The sequence below is a fragment of the Eriocheir sinensis genome, unplaced genomic scaffold (assembly GCF_024679095.1).
Source record: "Eriocheir sinensis breed Jianghai 21 unplaced genomic scaffold, ASM2467909v1 Scaffold111, whole genome shotgun sequence".
NCBI lineage: Eukaryota > Metazoa > Arthropoda > Malacostraca > Decapoda > Varunidae > Eriocheir > Eriocheir sinensis.
The window spans coordinates 600,001-618,719 of record NW_026110419.1 but is presented as its reverse complement, the minus strand read 5'-3'; the positions used below and the strand labels follow the sequence as shown (position 1 = coordinate 618,719).

The window sequence follows — 18,719 nt, the reverse complement described above, 5'->3', positions numbered from 1 at the left end:
AATCCCTTATGCAAGAGTTAACCAGCATCTTCACTCTTTCATCCCTATACTGTCCAAATCCCTTATGCAAGAGTTAACCAGCATCTTCACTCTTTCATCCCTATACTGTCCAAATCCCTTATGCAAGAGTTAACCAGCATCTTCACTCTTTCATCCCTATACTGTCCAAATCCCTTATGCAAGAGTTAACCAGCATCTTCACTCTTTCATCCCTATACTGTCCAAATCCCTTATGCAAGAGTTAACCAGCATCTTCACTCTTTCATCCCTATACTGTCCAAATCCCTTATGCAAGAGTTAACCAGCATCTTCACTCTTTCATCCCTATACTGTCCAAATCCCTTATGCAAGAGTTAACCAGCATCTTCACTCTTTCATCCCTATACTGTCCAAATCCCTTACGCAAGAGTTAACCAGCATCTTCACTCTTTCATCCCTATACTGTCCAAATCCCTTATGCAAGAGTTAACCAGCATCTTCACTCTTTCATCCCTATACTGTCCAAACCCCTTACGCAAGAGTTAACCAGCATCTTCACTCTTTCATCCCTATACTGTCCAAACCCCTTACGCAAGAGTTAACCAGCATCTTCACTCTTTCATCCCTATACTGTCCAAACCCCTTACGCAAGAGTTAACCAGCATCTTCACTCTTTCATCCCTATACTGTCCAAACCCCTTACGCAAGAGTTAACCAGCATCTTCACTCTTTCATCCCTATACTGTCCAAATCCTGGCATTGCAGGATAAGTCTCTCTCACTGTAATCCGGTTCATTGGCTGGGAAAGCTCTGAGTGATGGCGTAGTCGGCAGAAGTTTAATATTGTTAGTAGCCATTGTGGATGCTTGGTTAGTCAAGACATTACCTTTGTTATCATGCGGGAGAGAAGGAGGAGGAGGAGGAGGAGGAGGAGGAGCTCTGTCATGAGTTGACCCGCTCCTTAGAACACGGGAATTGTCATCCTCGGCGGGCGCTTCAGAATCCTGCATCAACTTCTGGACCTCCTTGGCCAAAATTTCTACCTCTTTATCAGGCTGACCTGCCATTTAAAAAAAGGCATTAGGAAAACACGGCTTCATGAGGGAAAATATGGGAAAATAAAAAGTATAAGTGTGTGCTCACTCGCCTCAGATGCTTCCAGAACGCATTAAAAAGAGGGAAAAGAACAATGAGTGAATACTGAGCATGATAAAAACTGTGCAATAAAACACACAAAAGAAAGGAGAAAAGAAAATGAATGATTATATATAAAATGCAAACAATGTTCACAAATCAGGAAAAGTATTAAACATCCCTCCACACCTCAATAAAACTCAACAGCCTAAGGGAGACTAGATACGGCTCCACACGGAGACACACAAACCACGGAGAAAACAATCACCTGAAATGTCCTCAACAAGTGTTGTATTAATATAATTAGTGGAGTGTCAGCTACATGCATGTGGATACCATAACAAAAGTGTGAAGATTGTGCCCGTGGCACTCCTTCGTCCTCGGCTCGTCCTCGGCTGGCTCGCCCTCGTCCTTGGCTGGCTGTCCCCGCGTCCTTGGAGCGGCCAGAGAGACCGCCGGCAGTGCCCGGCAGCGGCTGGCAGCGGTGAGGAAGGGGTGGAGGAGCGACCACGCTCCACCAAGATCTCCACCAAGGCTGTTTTTCTTACTCAATTTCCTGGTGTTTTACTTTACCTACAAACACATAACTCACACAGAGCAAACACCAACCATTCACCTACACACACACCAACACGCAGCCTTCTATCTCCTTCCAAACACTCACAAACAGGCAAAACGTAATGACATTTCTCACCCTCCTTCTCTCAACTTCACCCAGCCAACCCACACATCTGTTTCTTACTCAATTTCCTGGTGTTTTACTTTACCCAAAAACACATAACTCACACACACCAAACACCAACCATTCACCTACACACACACCAAACAACAACCATTCACCTACACACACACCAAACAACAACCATTCACCTACACACACACCAAAACGCAGCCTTCTAGCCCCTTCTAAACACCCATAAAACGGCTCAAACATAACAACAACCAATCCTGCCTCACCTCTCTCTAACGGCTCGCTCCACCTGCTCCACAGCACTCCTCTCTCGCTCGACGTAGCTTGCTTTGATTCTCTCTCTCTCTTCCTCGATTCTCGCTCTAATTTTGCCTTCTAGTTGCTCCTGAAATAGAGAGAAAGAGAGAGAGATAAGTGAGGTAGGAACTGCCCTCACTCTGCACCTGAGAAAGAGAGGAGGAGAATTTAAAATGTTGTGATGTTTGTGGTGTTTGTGGGTGTTTGGACAGGGCTAGAAGGCTGCGTTTTGGTGTGTGTGTAGGTGAATGGTTGGTGTTTGCTGTGTGTGAGTTTCGTGTTTGTGGGTAAAGCTAAACACCAGGAAATTGAGTGGGAAAAATGGAATGTGTGGGTTGGCTGGCAAAAGTTGAGGGGAGGTTAAAATGTTGTTACCTTTTGCCTGTTTGTGGGTGTTTGGACGGGGCTAGAAGGCTGCATTTTGGTGTGTGTGTAGGTGAATGGTTGGTGTTTGCTGTGTGTGAGTTTCGTGTTTGTGGGTACAGTAAAACACCAGAAAATTGAGAAAGAAAAACAGCATGTGTGGGTTGGTTGGGTGAAGTCGAGTGAAGGAGGATGGAAAATGTTACGTTTGACCCGTTAAGAATTTATCTGCTAATGTCTTTCTACACATGAGATTAGAGAGAGAGAGAGAGAGAGAGAGAGAGAGAGAGAGAAAATAGTGAGAAAAAAATAGAGCGAGAATAAAAATAGAGCGAGAGAAAAAAATAGAGCAAGAGAGAAAGAAAATAGAGTGAGAGAGTGAGAGAAAAAAACAGAGCGAGAGCAAGAGAAAAAATAGAGCGAGACGAGAGATTAAAAATAGAGCGAGGAGAGAAATAGAGCGAGACAGAGAAAAAACAGAGCGAGAGAGCATGAGAGAGAGAGAAAAATTAGAGAGAAAAAGATAAAAAAATAGAGCGAGAGAGTGAGAAAAAGAAAAAATAGAGCGAAAGAGAAAAAAAGCGAGGAGAGAAAGAAATAGAGCGAGAGAAAAAATAGAGAGGGGAAAAAACAGCGAGAAAAAAATTAGAGCGAGAAAAAAATTAGAGCGAGAGAAAAAAATTGAGCGAGAGAGAAACTTACCTCCTTCAGTGTTGCCTCCTTCCTCCGCCTCTCCTCCTCCTCCTCCTCCTCCTCCTCATCCCTCTCCTCCTCCCTCCCTCTCTCCCTCATCTCCTCGATCTGGGAAGACGCTCGCTGGAGAGAAAAAAACGTACATGAGAAAAAACGCACATGAAAAAACGCACATGGAAAAAAACGCACTTAAAAAAACGTACATGAGAAAAAACGCACATGAAAAAACGCACATGGAAAAAAACGCACTTAAAAAAACGTACATGAGAAAAAACGCACATGGAAAAAAAACGCACATGGAGAAAAACGTACATGAGAAAAAACGTACATGGAAAAATACGCACATGAGGAATAACGTACATGACTAGAAAAATGCACATGAAGATAAACGCACATGAAAAACATATATGAAAAAATATGCACATGAAAAAACGCACATGAACCGAAAAACGCACATGAAAACACACACACACACACACACACACACACACACACCTGCAGCTGGTCCTTGTACACCTCCAGCTCCCTGTGTGCGTCCTCCAGCTGTGCCATGTACGCGCTGATCTGCCTGTGTGCGTCTGAGATCTGGTCATGTGCGTCCTGGAGCTCCGACTCACTCTGCTCCTGGGTCTGGGGAGAGAGAGAGAGAGAGAGAGAGAGAGAGAGAGAGAGAGAGAGAGAGAGAGAGAGAGAGAGAGAGAGGGGAAGAAGAATTTGAACATATATTTCTTTTTATATAAACTACAACTATTACTACTACTACTACTACTACTACTACTACTACTACTACTACTACTACTACTTCTTGTGGTGGTAGTGTGACCCTTCCTCTGTACCGTGAACCTGAGGAAACACACATTTGACAAGGCTTTCCTAGGAGCTGTAGGCCTTTCCAGGGGTAGTTTTATGACCCTGGTGGTAGTGTGACCCTTCCTCTGTGCCATGAAGCTAAGGAAACACACATTTGACAAGGCTTTCCTAGGAGCTGTAGGCCTTTCCAGGGGTAGTTTTATGACCCTGGTGGTAGTGTGACCCTTCCTCTGTGCCATGAAGCTAAGGAAACACACATTTGACAAGGCTTTCCTAGGAGCTGTAGGCCTTTCCAGGGGTAGTTTTGTGACCCTGGTGGTAGTGTGACCCTTCCTCTGTACCATAACCTAAAGAAACACACATTTGACAAGGCTTTCCTAGGAGCTGTAGGCCTTTCCAGGGGTAGTTTTATGACCCTGGTGGTAGTGTGACCCTTCCTCTGTACCATGAACCTGAGGAAACACACATTTGACAAGGCTTTCGTAAGAGCTGTAGGCCTTTCCAGGGGTAGTTTTGTGACCCTGGTGGTAGTGTGACCCTTCCTCTGTACCGTGAACCTAAGGAAACACACATTTGACAAGGCTTTCCTAGGAGCTGTAGGCCTTTCCAGGGGTAGTTTTATGACCCTGGTGGTAGTGTGACCCTTCCTCTGTACCATGAACCTAAGGAAACACACATTTGACAAGGCTTTCCTAGGAGCTGTAGGCCTTTCCAGGGGTAGTTTTATGACCCTGGTGGTAGTGTGACCCTTCCTCTGTACCATGAACCTGAAGAAACACTCACTGGAACCCGACTGACCCCCTCTATGACCTTTAGAAACAGCTGATAATATTGATCTCAGTGTTTCCATGAGTACAGTCAGTTCTTTGTGCTTTGAAAATGTCCCCCAGAGAGATGGTTAGAAGGGAGGCATTGCATAACAGAAAACAGGTACACTGGAGACAGGTAAGTCGATTAACGCGTTTCTGAAATAACCAAGAAAATGTTTACTTTACATGTTTTTTTCACTTTTACGCGATATTTTCTGGAGTGTCCACCAGATGTCTCACGCAACTGGACTCACGCGGCCACACAGCTGAGCTTCCCACGCGCTACTTGAACAACAATACAGTACTACTCAACAACAACAACAACAACTACACCTGTACTACTACTACTACTACTACTACTACTACTTACTTGGAGCAGGAGGTTCACCACCGTAGCAGACACCTGAGAGAGGTCATTGAGGTAAGAACTGCCCTCACTCTGAACCTGAGAGAGAGAGAGGAGGAGGATTTAAAATGTTGTTACGTTTGTGGTGTTTGTGGGTGTTTGGACGGGGCTACAAGGCTGCGTTTTGGTGTGTGTGTGGGTGAATGGTTGGTGTTTGCTGTGTGTGAGTTTTGTGTTTGTAGGTCAAGTAAAACACCAGGAAATTAAGCAACAACCTAGCAAGGCTGCTGTCAAGTTTCTGTCAATGATTGTTCTGTTCAATTTTTTTCTCCCTCTTTCTCGCTCACTTTCTCACATTAAAGCTAGCTCTAACCCAGCCTACCATGCATCAAATTAAAGCTACACCATTCCTCTCTCTAACCCACCCACTATCTCGCATGAGAACTGTCTCACTTTAGAGCTATCTCACTTTTTCTGGCCACATATCCATCACCAATACTGTATTATTTCATTGTTACTCTCTCCTTCTCACTCATTTTCTCACATTAAAGCTAGCTCTAATCCTGCCTACCATGCATCAAATTAAAGCTACACCATTCCTCTCTCTAACCCACCCACTATCTCGCATTAGAACTGTCTCACTTTAGAGCTATCTCACTTTTGCTTGCACTTATCCAGCAGGCAAACACCCTCAGATACTTGTAGCAGAAAGAAAAAAGTAAGGACATATCACTCCATAAAAAATCTAAATCACATCAAAATTTATTTCAGAGAGAGAGAGAGAGAGAGAGAGAGAGAGAGAGAGAGAGAGAGAGAGAGAGAGAGAGAGAGAGAGAGAGAGAGAGAGAGAGAGAGAGAGAGAGAGAGAGAAAAAAAATAGTGAGGCGCAACATCTGTGGTCATATGCCGGAGAGACAGAAGGAGAAGGAATTATAGGAGAAGGGAACAGACCCCAGGAGACGGGACACAACCCCCGATTAATACCTGGTACACTGCTGGGTGGACAGGGGCTACGTAGGGTATCAGAAAACCCGCTCAAATTTTTCCACTCCGCCCGGGAATCGAACACGGGCTCTCTCGGTTGTGAGCCGAGTGTGCTAACCACTGCACCACGAAGCCCCTCGATATTTAAGAGGTAGAAGACTATTAGTAAGAGGAAGAGAGGAGGATTTGATGTATTCTTAAAAATTACATATTTATGAACAAACATTTCACATTGGGTCAGCTTCAAAGCCTTTCACACACCTTTGTTGGACGATATCTAAGTTGGCCTGCAGCTTGGGGTAGGGCATCTCCGAGCCAGGGTCCAGGTGGGACATGGCCACCTTCTGGGCCGTAGAGATCAGCGGGGAGACGTGGAAGCATCGTGCCTGGACCTGGCCACGGACAACACTCCTAACACTCTGTGGGGGAGGACGAACATGTCAACATACAGCATATTGGAACATAGACATTATTAACCCAGAAGCAGCGGGGATCATGTTTCTTAATGGTCCCTCTAAGCAAGAAAAATGAGGAGAAATCATCACTCACACAAACCATTTCATAATATATATATCAAAGCATTTGTGATCAGATTATGTATCATCTATTTTGGGGGGTTTATATCATGGCACAAATTTGGCCCGTCGCTGCTACACGGTAAAGCCACAAATTTGGCCTGCTAACGGTAAAGCCACAAATTTGGCCCGTCGCTGCTACGGTAAAGCCACAAATTTGGCCCGTGTCGCTACACGGTAAAGCCACAAATTTGGCCCGTCGCTGCTACACGGTAAAGCCACAAATTTGGCCTGTCGCTGCTACATGGTAAAGCCACAAATTTGGCCCGTCGCTGCTACACGGTAAAGCCACAAATTTGGCCCGTCGCTGCTACACGGTAAAGCCACAAATTTGGCCCGTCGCTGCTACACGGTAAAGCCACAAATTTGGCCCGTCGCTGCTACATGGTAAAGCCACAAATTTAGCCCGTCGCTGCTACACGGTAAAGCCACAAATCTGACCCGTCGCTGCTAGCGGGTTAAAGCACAAAAAGTGACACTGTAGTGCTGAAAACATGACACAAGCGCACGGATGCTATTTCTATGAGTTTACAACGCGGACTGAGACTAGAACCAAGAATTACCCGAGACCGAGTAAGAACTGACCCAAAATCTTGCAAAATTCTTACGTTTCTTGTTCTGGTGTGTCAGATTTTAAAGAATTCCCCCAATTCTTGGGCTGGGTGCGGCCACTGTTCTGCTGGCCGCACCTCCATAGGCCTATGGCGATGACCATTTCCTGAGCTTCCTGTGGGTAACCCTGCCAGGTGGGGGTGGACATAGAGCTCACGAGGTCACTGTTGTGTTACTGTTGCACCCCAGACCATGTTAAAGCATCACTGTATGATAAGCAAGAACTTCCCGGAATGATTTGTTCATCGCCATCGTTAGAAACAATTCAAACGATGCCATTTGTCAATATTTTGTGTTGGATATCCCCTCCGAAGGTGGATGACTTTACATTTTCCTTCAGTGAATTGTAGCAGCCACCTTTTGTTACATTCCTGTAGCTTGGTGATGTCTTATTGTGGGAAATCCACAGTCAAGGGATTAAACAAGGACGCACGGCTCAACAAGCTATTTAAGCCGATCACTTTCCTCACTTTAGAAAGACTACAAAATGAACACACTGGCTTCATAAACCACAAACACAAACTAGCAAGAACTGTTGTTTTATCGCCACCTTCATCAACAAACTCCCTATGTCATGTTTTTGACTTTGGGAAGTTGAAAAAGCCGTCTCATTTTGGTAATCTTCCGGTCATGGGCAGAAGAGTTGAGAAAGGCGACTTTGAGGACACGCACACCCCAGACAAAGGCAACTCTGCCCAAAGGTGTGCACCGCACCATGGCGGAAAACTGGCCGAGGAAAATATCCGGAAATACACGAAAAATGGCTTACCAGGCAGACTGTTACGGGGTTGAAGAGGTGCTGACAGTGTGCTGATGGTGTTCTGATGACGGGGTGACAGTGTGCTGATGACGTGGTGTCAGTCTACTGACAATGTGCTGACAGTCTGCTGACAGTCTACTGACAATGTGCTGACAGTGTGCTGACAGTGTGCTGACAGTGTGCTGACAGTGTGCTGACAGTGTGCTGACAGTGTGCTGACAGTCTGCTGACAGTGTGCTGACAGTCTACTGACAGTCTGCTGACAGTCTACTGACAATGTGCTGACAGTGTGCTGACAGTCTGCTGACAGTGTGCTGACAGTCTACTGACAGTGTGCTGACAGTCTACTGACAGTGTGCTGACAGTCTACTGACAGTGTGCTGACAGTCTACTGACAGTGTGCTGACAGTGTGCTGACAGTCTACTGACAGTGTGCTGACAGTCTACTGACAGTGTGCTGACAGTCTACTGACAGTGTGCTGACAGTCTACTGACAGTGTGCTGACAGTCTACTGACAGTGTGCTGACAGTCTACTGACAGTGTGCTGACAGTCTACTGACAGTGTGCTGACAGTCTACTGACAGTGTGCTGACAGTGTGCTGACAGTCTACTGACAGTGTGCTGATGAAGGACTTCTCTCACCACAGTCTGTCACTTTGTTTCGGACTTGATTTCGTTCGTGTCACACGCCCAAATTCACTTTCCATGTGGGTCGACGTCACCCCTGGGGGCATATTGGCCTGGGAGAGGCTAGGCTGACTCACAAGTCGACGCTCTGACCCATATGAGCGTATAGATGCACACGGGAGCGTCCTTTCAATTGCAATTAATTATGGAAATTTGCAAACGCGTCTGACGCGTCAACGGTATATGATTGCAAATCGCTTTTAACGCGTGAGACGCGTCAACGGTGCTCTACGGGTTAAGAACAGTGGCAGTCTGGCAATCTTCAAGAAAGCGCTGAAGACTCACTTATTCACTAAATCCTATGACTTTACAAACGTGAGGATCAGGGTTGCAGTAAAGGAAATAATTGAAACATATTCTCCTATTTTTCAAAGAATCACTTCACATACACACATAGATCATCCACAGTCTTTTCTGATACTTTGATTTGAAGCTGCAGTCATTTTTCTTTGAGCAATTTCAGTGAGGACATGTCCAAAACATGACATGATCTGGTTAGACTGTTAGGAGACTAGACAGAGTTGTGGTGTGGTGCTGGCCAAGGCTGGCTGGCTGGCTGGCTGCAGCTGGTCAGTCTTAGGCCTGGCTCAAACAGCCAGCCAGGTTACTTCAACATGTGTTTTAAACTAATGTAGACAATATTGAGGTTTACATTCATTTAATTATTTTCATTTATAAAAAAATATATAAAATCAACTTAGATAAAAAAATCTGATTTGAATAAAAAAAATCCATTTTTTTCATTTAAAAAAAATCAACAACCCTGGTGAGGATTGAGGACAACTTTAGGTGCTAATGTTACTGTTGTAATGTTGGCGGCCCTGTGGAGCGCTGCTGCGGAGGTGGACCGGGGCCTGAAACCTCATCACCGGTGAACGGAAACAGGTAAACTTGACATGGGTAAGCTTGGGTGTGATTCTGGAATATTACCAAGCTGTCACCTCAGCCACAAAAAGCTTGTAATAGGTAAACTTGACATGGGTAAGCTTGGGTGTGATTCTGGAATATTACCAAGCTGTCACCTCAGCCACAAAAAGCTTGAAACAGGTAAACTTGACATGGTGTGATTCTGAATATTACCAAGCTGTCACCTCAGCCACAAAAGCTTGAAACAGGTAAACTTGACATGGGTAAGCTTGGGTGTGATTCTGAATATTACCAAGCTGTCACCTCAGCCACAAAAGCTTGTAATAGGTAAACTTGACATGGGTAAGCTTGGGTGTGATTCTGGAATATTACCAAGCTGTCACCTCAGCCACAAAAAGCTTGTAATAGGTAAACTTGACATGGGTAAGCTTGGGTGTGATTCTGGAATATTACCAAGCTGTCACCTCAGCCACAAAAAGCTTGTAATAGGTAAACTTGACATGGGTAAGCTTGGGTGTGATTCTGGAATATTACCAAGCTGTCACCTCAGCCACAAAAAGCTTGAAACAGGTAAACTTGACATGGGTAAGCTTGGGTGTGATTCTGGAATATTACCAAGCTGTCACCTCAGCCACAAAAAGCTTGAAACAGGTAAACTTGACATGGGTAAGCTTGGGTGTGATTCTGGAATATTACCTATCTGTCACCTCAGTAAATCTTAAGAAGTACACTCCACCCCCTCCAACACCCCAGCCCCCCTACCCCGCCAAGACAAGCCTGGGGACCTGTGGGGAACCGGGGTTTTGGAGGGGGAAGCCCAAATCACTGAAAAATGGGCTTCCAAAATTTCCCTAGAAAAATCTCAAAAGTAGGGAAAGTTCCTAACGCATACTCTTGTAGTCTATTCCAATATGACCTAGCATTCGGTCTGTTGACGAATGTCGGGCATGTCATTGGATGGTGGGCAAAGTGGCCCCCCCCACCCCACCCGCGCTGCGTAATTTCTGACGGGCCACGCCGCATGTCAAATATATTTAAACTACTCCAACCGAACTTTACGACCTGCTGATGAGGGGAGCTTCGCCCCCCTCGACCCACATATATATGCGACTTCTTTCTGCGAAGAGGTATTTCTCGCAACACCGGTTGCACCACCGTCGCGGCCGCCGCCACAGGAGGCTGCACTTTTGTCAATATTATCCCATATTTTCAATAATAAATAGTCCTTGAATTGGATTTTGAAAGCGATTCCATGGTTGTTGAACATGGTTCTAAAAGTTATATGAATAGCTAGTGTTGTTTGGTAAGGTAGGTAATGGATTGAAATACTGGCACGGTACTAAAACTATTCCTAACCCATCGGTTAGCTTCATCAATCCTTGTAGGGAACCGTTGTTTTGGTGGTGGAAGGACAAATCACTGAAAAATTGCCTTCCAAAATGTCCCTAAAAAAATCAAATATAGGGAAAATTCCCTAGTCTAAAGTAAGGAAAGTCCCTAACGTATACTCTTGTAATTTATTCCAATATAACATACCAGCCGCCGCAGCGGGTCTGTTGAGGAGTGTCGGGCGCGTAATTGGATGGTCACTGTAATGGAGCCCCCCCCCCCCCCCCCCCCGCCCCAATCCGTGTAATTGAGCAACTCTTGGGAAATGTCATGTTTCATAAAAACATATGGTACAGTACTGACAGTTAACCCATCCACTTCTTGTAAGTTGATGGTGGATCATTGTTAGCGAGTAGTTTGGGGTACAAAATGCAACAGATTTGTGACAGCTGTCATATATGAGCCGTTAGTGACCTAACGATTGCTACGCATCACCCTGGCCTCCACTTTACTGAAACTATGAGTACGCGCGTCCAACAATATCCAGTTGGTTTGTGACACGTGACAAGCTTCATGCGACCGCTATTCACAAAACGCACACATGTCACACGCCGGGTCACTATTCCATTCAATTTTGGATAGTAATCGGTCCTTTTGTCTAACTACATGCATACCAATAAAGAGGTTGAATAGTCAGTCAACACTTACCGAGAGGTGAAGTACAATGATATTTTGAGTGAGAGAGTGAGACTCTGGTCCATCCATCATGATGAAAATTGACTGCAAACATGCCTACGTGGTGCTGCCTGCGCAATTCAACCCACAGAGCTATACATCCTGAATATAATCTTTTAAAATTATAAAATACAAATACTTGTGCCATTATGTGCTTTAATATAGCCAAGAAAATAACATAGAAATCATAGAGACTGTTTTATGTCCAAAATTGTAATGATCCGTGCGTGTACTGACTTGGGAGCTATATAGTTTGTTTGGTGCACTGCAAGGCAGGTACGAGGCTCAGTCTGTGCATAGAGGCGCTCGTGAAACAATAACAATGGACTTAGAAAATCCAAGCCACCCAACTTTATAATTAATGAGGCTTGCCCCCCTGGCCCCTCCCCAAGGTAAAACGTATACGAAAATGCATTATCATTAAAATTCTCTCACGTGCTAATTTACTACGAATGTTGGTTTGGAGTGGTGCTCCCTAAGATTAAACCTGAAATGATACCAAGCTGTCACCTCAGCCACAAAAAGCTTGAAACAGGTAAACTTGACATGGGTAAGCTTGGGTGTGATTCTGGAGTAATACCAAGCTGTCACCTCAGCCACAAAAAGCTTGAAACAGGTAAACTTGACATGGGTAAGCTTGGGTGTGATTCTGGAATGTTACCAAGCTGTCACCTCAGCCACAAAAAGCTTGAAACAGGTAAACTTGACATGGGTAAGCTTGGGTGTGATTCTGGAATGTTACCAAGCTGTCACCTCAGCCACAAAAAGCTTGAAACAGGTTAAATTGACATGGGTAAGCTTGGGTGTGATTCTGGAATGTTACCAAGCTGTCACCTCAGCCACAAAAAGCTTGAAACAGGTTAACTTGACATGGGTAAGCTTGGGTGTGATTCTGGAGTAATACCAAGCTGTCACCTCAGCCACAAAAAGCTTGAAACAGGTTAACTTGACATGGGTAAGCTTGGGTGTGATTCTGGAATGTTACCAAGCTGTCACCTCAGCCACAAAAAGCTTGAAACAGGTAAACTTGACATGGGTAAGCTTGGGTGTGATTCTGGAATAATACCAAGCTGTCACCTCAGCCACAAAAAGCTTGAAACAGGTTAACTTGACATGGGTAAGCTTGGGTGTGATTCTGGAATGTTACCAAGCTGTCACCTCAGCCACAAAAAGCTTGAAACAGGTAAACTTGAAATAGATAACCTTGTAATACGCACTGGATGGGCGTGGAGGCGTGGGGGCACTGGATGGGCGTGGAGGCGTGGAGGCGTGGGGGCACTGTGTGGGCGTGGGGGCACTGGATGGGCGTGGAGGCGTGGAGGCGTGGGGGCACTGGATGGGCGTGGAGGCGTGGGGGCACTGGATGGGCGTGGGGGCACTGGATGGGCGTGGAGGCGTGGGGGCACTGTGTGGGCGTGGGCGGCGTGACAGACTCCGCAGCGTCGCTCTGTTTACTTCCGTTGATCTTGACCTTGATCTTGATGTCACAGGAGTCCTGAGAAGGGAGGCCGTGGTTTTGTATGTCCTTATATATAGATTTACATAGAAAATCAGACCACACAGACCCCATGGTCCAGACTAGGTGGTCTGTCCTTAAACCTAAGTGATTTTACATTATTCAGAAGACTCCAAAACGTTGCTTTTCTACTCTAGTTAATATTAAGTTGAAGGAAGTGACGGTCGAGCTTGTTTTTGAAGGAGTCAATCGTGTTACACTGGACCACTGACGGTGGAAGCTTATTCCATTCTCGCACTACAACGTTGGTGAAGAAAAATTTGGTGCAGTCTGAATTTACTTGTCTACATCTGAGTTTTACGCCATTGTTCCTCGTGCGCAAAGTGTCATCGATCATAAACAATGTTGATCTGTCTACATTCGTGAAACCATTAAGTATTTTAAAACATTCGATCAGTTTTCCTCAGAGGCGACGTTTCTCAAGAGAGAACATGTTAAGGGTAGAAAGCCTTTCTTCGTAGGATTTGTTGCGCAAGGAAGGGATCATTTTCGTTGCCCGACGCTGAACACCTTCTAATTTAGCAATATCCTTTGCATGGTGGGGAGACCAAAACTGTACCGCATATTCCAAGTGGGGTCTGACTAAACTGTTGTAGAGCGGGAGTATTACATCTTTATTCTTGAATACAAAGTTTCTTTTAATGAAGCCCAACATTCTGTTCGCTTTATTTGCTGCATCGATGCATTGATGTGAGAATTTGAGGTTTGACGCTATTTTGACCCCCAAGTCTTTGACGCATTGAACGCTTTTGAGTTTAACGCCGCGCATTTCGTATTCGAACTTCTTATTCCTCGTTCCAACTTGAAGGACCTGGCACTTGTCTACGTTAAAGGGCATCTCCCATCTATCCGACCAAGCTGAAATTTTGTGCAAATCCTCTTGGAGGCTTTGCCTGTCTTCGTCAGTGAGAACCGAGTTACCAATCTTTGTGTCGTCTGCTAATTTACTAATGCGGTTATTGAGTCCAACATCCACGTCGTTGATGTAAATAATGAAGAGCACTGGGCCAAGGACCGAGCCCTGAGGGACGCCACTAGTGACAGGCGCCCACTCTGAGTTAAATCCGTCAATCACTACTCTTTGTTGTCTGTTGCTCAACCAATTCGCGATCCATTGGTTTACTTGACCGTCAATACCTATTTGCTTTATTTTGTAAAGTAATTTATTATGTTTTACTTTATCAAAAGCTTTCTGGAAATCAAGATAGACTACGTCCAGTGATTTGGTTACGTCATAAACAGTGAAGAGGTCGTTATAAAACGTTAATAGGTTTGATAGGCAGGATCTTTTGTTTCGGAAGCCATGTTGTGAGTCCCCAATCAATGAGTGGCTTTCAAGGTAGCTCACAATTTTGTCTCTAATTATGCCCTCAAGTAGCTTACCTACAACCGAAGTTAGACTAATGGGCCTGTAATTACCTGGTACTTTTTTGTTTCCTTTCTTAAAAATCGGTGTCACGTTAGCCTTCTTCCAGTCTGAAGGGACGATGCCTTGTCGCAAGGACATATTGAATACGGTTGTGAGGGAGGAGAGTATTTCGCTCTTCGTTTCTTTCAGCAGAGTTGGATATACTTTGTCAGGTCCAGGACTGTTATTTGTTTTGAGTGATTTGAGGGCTTTGAGGACTTCATCGGGTTTTATTTCAAAGTTAGACAATGCATACTCGGGATTTACATTAGTACTGGTGTTGGTGGTGGTGGCGGGAGGACTGTTATTATTAAACACCGAGGAAAAGTAATTGTTTAAGAGGTTTGCAATGTGTTGGCTGTCAGTCACTAGTGCACCGTCGCTGTTTGTTAAAGGTCCAATACCACCTTTGATCGCCTTTCTGTTGTTTATGTAACTGAAGAAGGATTTCGGATTATTTTTACAGTTGGCTGCAATATTTTCTTCATATCTACATTTGCAAGTTTCCAATCTGACGGAACTTTTCCAGCTGTTTAAGATTTATTGAATATGATGGAATAGATGGGAATGGAATGGAATGGAATGGAAGGGAAGAGAAGGGACAGGAAGGGATGGGAAGGGAAGGAAGGAAGGATGGGATTGGAAGGGTTGGTAAGGGATTGGATTGGATGGGAAGGGATGGGAAGGGATGGGATGGGAAAGGATGGGATGGGAGAGGAAGGGATGGGATGGGAAGGGAAGGAAAGGATGGGAAGGAAAGGGTGGGAAGGAAGGGATGGGAAGGAAAGGAAGGGATGGAAAGGAAGGGATGGGAAAGGAAGGAAAGGATGGGATGGGATGGGATGGGAAGGGTAGGGATGGGATAGGAAGGAAGGGATGGGAATGGAAGGATGGGATGGGAAGGAAGGGATAGGAAGGGAAGGAAGGAAGGAAAGGAAGGGATGGAAAGGAAGGGTTGGGAAAGGAAGGAAAGGAAGGAAAGGATTGGATGGGATGGGATGAGAAGGTAAGGATGGGAAGGAAGGAAGGGATGGGAAGGGATGAGAAGGATGGAAGGAAGAGAAGGGATGGAAGGAAGGGAAGGGATGGGAAGGAAGGGTAGGGAAGGAATGGGAAGGAAAAGGAAGGGATGGAAAGGGAAGGGTTGGGAAAGGAAGGGAAAGGAAGGGAAAGGATTGGATGGGATGGGATGAGAAGGTAAGGGATGGGAAGGGAAGGGATGGGAAGGGATGAGAAGGATGGGAAGGGAAGAGAAGGGATGGGAAGGGAAGAGAAGGGATCCAAATAAATTAAACCAAACCTAACATAAGGGGAAAGTCCACCGTGGATTAAAATTGCATCTCTGGCCATGAATAATTTGTATGTTGTATATATCAGTACCTTTGTTATCATATGAACATTTCAAGCTGATCAGATGAAAGGAAAAATTAAGAAAATTATTTTTTGTTTTTACGAAAAATTTGAATTAATTTTTCTCAGCCATTTTTTTACTGATTTTCTTGTGACGCGCACATCTGATAACTCATTGCTATTATAACAACTTGTCAAGATGGTTTCTTGAAAACTGTTTTTGTCAATCTGTAAATTTTTTATTTTTTATATTTGAAAAAAAGAAAAAAAATTCTGATATATTGAACCTATGCCATTTTTCAAAAAACATCTTGACAAATTTTACTACGCGAGCCACCATCTACCAAGAAAAAAATTAATTAGCGCGAAAGCCTCAGCGCGAGATCAATTAGAGCGAACCGCAATTAGCGCGAAATCAATTAGAGCGAGCCGCAATTAGCGCGAGCCACCATCTACCAAGAAAAAAATTAATTAGCGCGAAAGCCTCAGTTAGAGCGAGATCAATTAGAGCGAGCCGCAATTAGCGCGAGCCACCATCTACCAAGAAAAAAATGAATTAGCGCGAAAGCCTCAGTTAGCCCGGCCGCCCCTCACGGCGGGAGTCTGTTCTCGCTCCCCCAATAAACGTATCTATTCATCGCTGACCTCTGACTCCACCTCTCACCCCAACAACAAGCTTTTATATTAATGATGAAAACCTTCCTAACACACACACACACACACACACACACACACACACACACACACACACACACACACACATACCATTTTAGCGACCTGCCCTGAAGCCAAGACTGTTAGTTCACGTGTACGGCTGGGCGCCCAAAACCTGAGGAGGAAGAAGAAAAGTTAGGCCCATGCTCTTCCATATGTTGGCACACAAGTAGGCCTACACATATTTGCCAAGGCTTTCACAGGAGTTGTGGGTATGTCCACGGGTTCATTTATTCTCTTTTCTCCTCCATATATTACGTTTAGCTGGCTCAAGTGGTAGTTTAGGGCTACCAGGCTGTAGTAGTACTTGGCGTATTGTCTTTACTGACCCCAAACTATCGCCCCATAAAGATAACAATATGCATTTATAATTATTGTTAAATTCGGTAATTACTGATGCTCTTTTTTGCAATATTTACGGGCCAGAAACAGAAAAATACAATGTTATGCCTACGGTAAGCTGGTAACATTGAGGGGAGTGAGGGAGAAAAATAAAGCTTTGTCCTAGGGTCACCTGGGTGTTATTCTATACATATACCGTCCCTGGCACCAATGACTGGCATCACACTGATTCTGGCACCACACAAATCTATGCCACTATGAACACTGCCTGGCATCACATGGCACTGTCTGCGGCACTGCATAACACCTGACCCCATGTCACAGGAGAGGGGTAGGCAGGTCAGGTAACAAGACAGCCTAACACTGGGTAACTAGTAATCTGTCTTGCATCACATAACACTGTCTGTGGCACTGTTAACACTGCCTGGCACTCCAGGCCCACGGGTGATAAAAGAGCTGAAGGGACACTCAGGAAGATATTGCAGACCAGTGAGTTACATGAAGACTGGCCAACATTACACCCATCTATAAGAAGGCTGATACAAATGAACCAGGTAATTACAGACCTGTGAGTTTGACCTGTGTCATATGCAAAATAATGGAAACCATAATAAGAGAAAATTTTCAGAGCATTTGAAGAATTATCAACCACTCAGCAGAAAACAATACTACGGACGGGCAGATGATGAACGGTGCCGGCCGCAGCTCATTGCCGTGCTGGACCAATGGACACAGCATCTGGACGAAGGCAGCGCAGTGGATGTTGCATATTGCAATTCTGCTAAAGCATTTGATAAAGTTCCACACAGGAGATTAATTGAGAAAAGTTATAACATCAGGGGCAACATTTTAAACTGGATAGCAGCATTCTTTTCCATTTCCAGCAACTACGATGGGGTTTTGACAAGCGGACAGGTGGCGTGTTTATGTCACAAGGGTGTATTTTTACGCTCTTCCCTTTCTTCACCCTGGAGCTGGCAGTCTCACCGCCCATCGACCTGAAAGAAACCGTGAGGCCCGCGTGGAGAAATACAACAATGTGACATAAACACGCCACCTGTCCGCTTGTCAAAACCCCGTCGTGTGAGCTAGAAATCTTGTAATTACCACCATGCCGTGCCCTAAACGCCCACCAGCTAGGAGCCGCTATTCCTAAGATTTACCAAAATGTTCATCCTGTAATAGAGTGGTGGACATCTGGAACAGCCTCCCTGAAGCAGTAGTGAGTGCACCATCAGTTAAAAGCTTTGAAAATAGGTTGGACAAGGCTTGGAGATCACAGAGACAAAAAGTTGAGCACACGGCAGCCACTGATATTGGGCACGGGTCCAGACACCTTCACCACCGCCCCAACGATCAAACTAAGTTATTTCGAGCCGGAGACACAGGTGAGCCTCTTCCGGAATTCTTCTGTGAGTTTATAACACCTGAGAACCCACGTCACAGCCCGTCACCTTAACACAGCCAGTAACAACCCTATCATGTGTCCAGGTAACAGAATACTACTAATGTCACCACTTGTAACACTCTCTGGGATCACGTAACACATCTAAACACTGCTGTCACGTCACACTGCCAGGCACAGCAGAACACTTGACGTAACACAGGGCACTACAAACCGTAACACACATTCACCCAGTAACACAATAATGAATTATAACACTGTCTTACCCCAAATAACACTCCGCTAGGCCTTGGTAATAATCGGATAGGCCTA

The 18,719-nt window shown here is 45.0% G+C and overlaps 1 protein-coding gene and 1 long non-coding RNA gene across 20 annotated transcripts in view; one reads left to right on the top strand and one right to left on the bottom strand.

The window, feature by feature from the left end:
- The window catches only part of LOC126989247 (microtubule-associated protein RP/EB family member 1-like), a 31,390-nt gene extending 13,585 nt beyond the window's left edge, over positions 1 to 17,805 (bottom strand). For 11 of the 14 annotated variants that reach the window (XM_050847875.1, XM_050847874.1, XM_050847881.1 and 8 more), the window contains exons 1-8: positions 17,679 to 17,757; positions 16,712 to 16,775; positions 13,006 to 13,167; positions 5,147 to 5,221; positions 3,653 to 3,787; positions 3,167 to 3,280; positions 2,071 to 2,189; positions 866 to 1,039 (exon numbers count right to left, since the gene is read on the bottom strand). In XM_050847875.1, coding sequence (XP_050703832.1) covers positions 1,030 to 1,039; positions 2,071 to 2,189; positions 3,167 to 3,280; positions 3,653 to 3,787; positions 5,147 to 5,221; positions 13,006 to 13,167; positions 16,712 to 16,775; positions 17,679 to 17,740 — 741 coding nt within the window. In that variant the 5' untranslated portion in view covers positions 17,741 to 17,757 and the 3' untranslated portion in view covers positions 866 to 1,029. Of the gene's footprint in view, positions 1 to 865; positions 1,040 to 1,504; positions 1,954 to 1,983; positions 2,190 to 3,166; positions 3,281 to 3,652; positions 3,788 to 5,146; positions 5,222 to 13,005; positions 13,168 to 16,711; positions 16,776 to 17,678 lie in introns of those variants that run through there. The other 3 variants (XM_050847887.1, XM_050847888.1, XM_050847886.1) reach the window with 3 other exon arrangements.
- On the top strand, positions 9,544 to 12,980 carry LOC126989248 (uncharacterized). Of its 6 annotated transcripts, none has more exons than XR_007743080.1 (5): positions 9,544 to 9,788; positions 9,936 to 10,259; positions 12,208 to 12,450; positions 12,532 to 12,612; positions 12,856 to 12,980. It is a non-coding gene; the product is annotated as an uncharacterized LOC126989248 (long non-coding RNA). The 6 variants fall into 6 exon arrangements; XR_007743078.1 differs by lacking the exon at positions 12,856 to 12,980 and adding an exon at positions 12,775 to 12,850 and having other exon boundaries at positions 12,532 to 12,693; XR_007743079.1 differs by lacking the exons at positions 12,532 to 12,612; positions 12,856 to 12,980 and adding an exon at positions 12,775 to 12,850.
- Positions 17,806 to 18,719: the final 914 nt, after the last annotated feature.